The sequence below is a fragment of the Etheostoma spectabile genome, chromosome 12 (assembly GCF_008692095.1).
Source record: "Etheostoma spectabile isolate EspeVRDwgs_2016 chromosome 12, UIUC_Espe_1.0, whole genome shotgun sequence".
Classification (NCBI taxonomy): domain Eukaryota; kingdom Metazoa; phylum Chordata; class Actinopteri; order Perciformes; family Percidae; genus Etheostoma; species Etheostoma spectabile.
This window is the reverse complement of record NC_045744.1, coordinates 2,934,633-2,937,695: the sequence shown is the minus strand read 5'-3', so window position 1 is coordinate 2,937,695 and position 3,063 is coordinate 2,934,633. Positions and strand designations below refer to the sequence as shown.

The window sequence follows — 3,063 nt, the reverse complement described above, 5'->3', positions numbered from 1 at the left end:
AATCTTGTTATGAATTGATACTATAAATAAAATTGAATTGAATTGAATATATTTATACATATAAATACTGCATATATACATATATACTGTGTGTAGATATATATATATATATACACATGTATATGTATAAATACAGTAAATATATACACCGTATATATAATATACGGTATATCTACAGATATATTTGTATATGCCTCTAGCTCACGGCCATCCTCCATCTTTCTCCCCCCTTTCCTTATTATTCCTTTATATTTTCCTTATTATTATTTATTCACTATCACTCTGAAGGGAAGTAAAAAAGCCCATATTTATATATCTATAATTTATATAGATATATAAAAACTGTACAGTGGGTTTCAAGAGCTTTTTCCCCTCTAATAAACTGCCAAAAACATTGTCATTTGATTCATTGTTATAATGTATTTATACATATATATATATATATATATATATATATGTGTAAAAAAAAATATATATATACATGCTGTACATATATACTGGATATATAATGATGTTTCTATAGAAATATACATAATAACTATTATAGTCACTTGAATTCTTCTTGTGCTGCGATAAGAGAAACAATGAAATGGTTGCCGGGGGGGATGATGGGAAGGAGACTTACGTTATTGCTGACTGGCCCATCGGAGCGCTCGGCGATGCTCGTCTCCCTGAGGACACAAACAGGACAAATGCTCACATGAATGAGATTACATGCTTCCTCTGTCTAGCTTTCAGTTTTTCTTTCTTAATTCCAACGCGCTGAAGGCCGAGTGTACCTGAGGGCCGTGCTGGAGTTGGGACTGAACTTCTGGACCTCCTGTCGGGCCTCGTCCAGACTCTTTTTGGATTCCTTACTGCCAAACCTGCTGCTGCCTCTTCTTGCGGTAAGAAGTCCAACTCCATCCAGACAGCTGTCCCGAGAGAGCAGGAGGTAAACGTAAACGAGTGATGATCCACATTTTATGTGATGCACACAGGTGGGACAGGGATCTCGAACAACACAAAGACAGAACGCAAAAAGAGAAGTGGTTCCCCTTCGAGAGGAACTCGAACTGCGTTGGACACGACACTAAGGGGAACGCATAAAGAGAAGTGGTTCCCCTTCGAGGGGAACTCGAACTGCGTCGGATACGACACTAAGGGGAACGCATAAAGAGAAGTGGTTCCCCTTCGAGGGGAACGTCTTGGGTTACGTATGTAACCCTTGTTTCCCGAGATAGGGGAACGAGACACTGCGTCGGTTACGAGACTATGGGAACGCCTTTAGGCATGACAGGGCTGAATGCGAATGAAAACTACTCCAATCCTATTGGTCCTAGTGAGAACGGTAGCATGTGACGGCATAACCGTAGGGGCATATAAGCACGCCGGCACACAGCTCATTAGCTCTTTCTATGAAGCAAGGCACTCCAGGCGGGGCGAGGTGCGGCGAACCGACGCAGTGTCTCGTTCCCCTATCTCGGGGAACAAGGGTTACATACGTAACCCGAGACGTTCCCCTTTGAGGGGAACTTGAACTGCGTTCCCCTTAGTGTCGTATCCCACGCAGTGTCTCGTTCCCCTATCTCGGGGAACAAGGGTTACATACGTAACCCAGAACAGAAGTTGAAAACAACTTCTGTGTGCTGAGTGATTATCATTACCTGTCATTGTTTACATCAGAAAGAAAATAATTCTTACATAATGCATGCACAGCATGTCACCAACACTGTTGATTAGGAGTACATACAGTAGGTAAAAGAGGAGAATACACTGGTCTAGTTTGGATCCAATATCTCAGTTTGAGTAGTTCCATCATGTGAAAGCAAATGTTAAACTAGATTAAAAAACGCAGTACCAGCTGTGTTACCAGCTGTAATAGTTCTCCCTCTGCAGTTCACATAGACCCGTGGTTAGTGTGCACTCTCTGCCCAGCAGCATGCTTTCACCAGCGCTTTCACTTTTGTCAACCAGCAGCTCCAAACACTGGTGACACAACAAGAATATTGAGCCCACCTGGTGCTTAGGGTGATTTATATTTACACTGTTGGTTAGCTGTAAAAGATAATACATGAAAAAAAGAATACTGTCATGAAGGATGTTAAAGAAGAAACAGAGTGCTGTGAAACAGAGTACCAGAAGTAAACCAAAAGCAAAACCCCATACTCACACAGAGCTGTCCAGGGAGAATCTCCTGCATTTTGCATTCATGGTGGAAAAAAAATACTTCCAACTCATACACATGCACGTTGAAACATGCAGTGACAGACTGTACCTAATGTCTTCAGCTCCCTCTACTTTACAAACTCATTGAAACGCCTTGTGTGTAATTGTAGTTGTGGCTTTGTTTCCTTAAGCATTCTGATGTTAAAAAAACAAAAGATGACAGCAGCCTACTTTTAGGATTGGCTTCTTATTGTTAGATCAACCAATCAGTTGTGAGGGGCGGGGACTCAGTGAAGGCAGGTGGGAAGGCCACACATTCTGCATGAGTTCTGCTCCTCATGACAACAGTCTCTATGGGTGGTAGGGCTACCTGTGACACAGACAGCACTCCTGTGAGAGCGTGCACGCAGTGCGACACAGGTATGCAGAGATAGCCATCATCCCACCGTCACACCGTTTAACCTGCTCAGCCTGCACAGATTGAGATCATGGAATGACGAATGGCCGACACACACATGATATGGCAAAAAAAACCTAACTGTAAAAATGTAAAGCTCTACAAATCAACATGCATTCCATCAAAAATGTAGTATTTCCATACTCCTCCATCCAAGAAATATATATGGTAAGGGGGGGGGGGGGGGGTTACAAAGTATCAACTCTGCAGGGGGCCCAAACTTTTGCAGACGCCATGTTTTAGTTTTGTGTTATTTTGAAAGTGTTACTAATGGAAATAAAATCTATATTTTTTGTGACATATTATTTGAACGTCTAATCTGTCATTTGATGCCTTTTGGAGATTTTTTCCATCTTTTCTTGGCTTCTTTATGCACATTAATACAAATGTGTTTCCCGGGGTAGCCAAACTTTTGAACCCCACTGTGCATGTTTTGTGCACATAAAGCTATGGTAGAC

General features: G+C 41.7%; 1 protein-coding gene across 1 annotated transcript in view; it reads right to left on the bottom strand.

The window, feature by feature from the left end:
* LOC116699718 (GRAM domain-containing protein 2B) overlaps positions 1–2,395 on the bottom strand; it is an 18,753-nt gene extending 16,358 nt beyond the window's left edge. The window contains exons 1-3 of the mRNA XM_032532433.1: positions 2,153–2,395; positions 780–914; positions 626–671 (exon numbers count right to left, since the gene is read on the bottom strand). Of these exons, the coding sequence (XP_032388324.1) occupies positions 626–671; positions 780–914; positions 2,153–2,226 (255 nt within the window). The 5' untranslated portion in view covers positions 2,227–2,395. The remainder of the gene's footprint in view (positions 1–625; positions 672–779; positions 915–2,152) is intronic.
* Between the last annotated feature and the right edge of the window lie 668 nt (positions 2,396–3,063).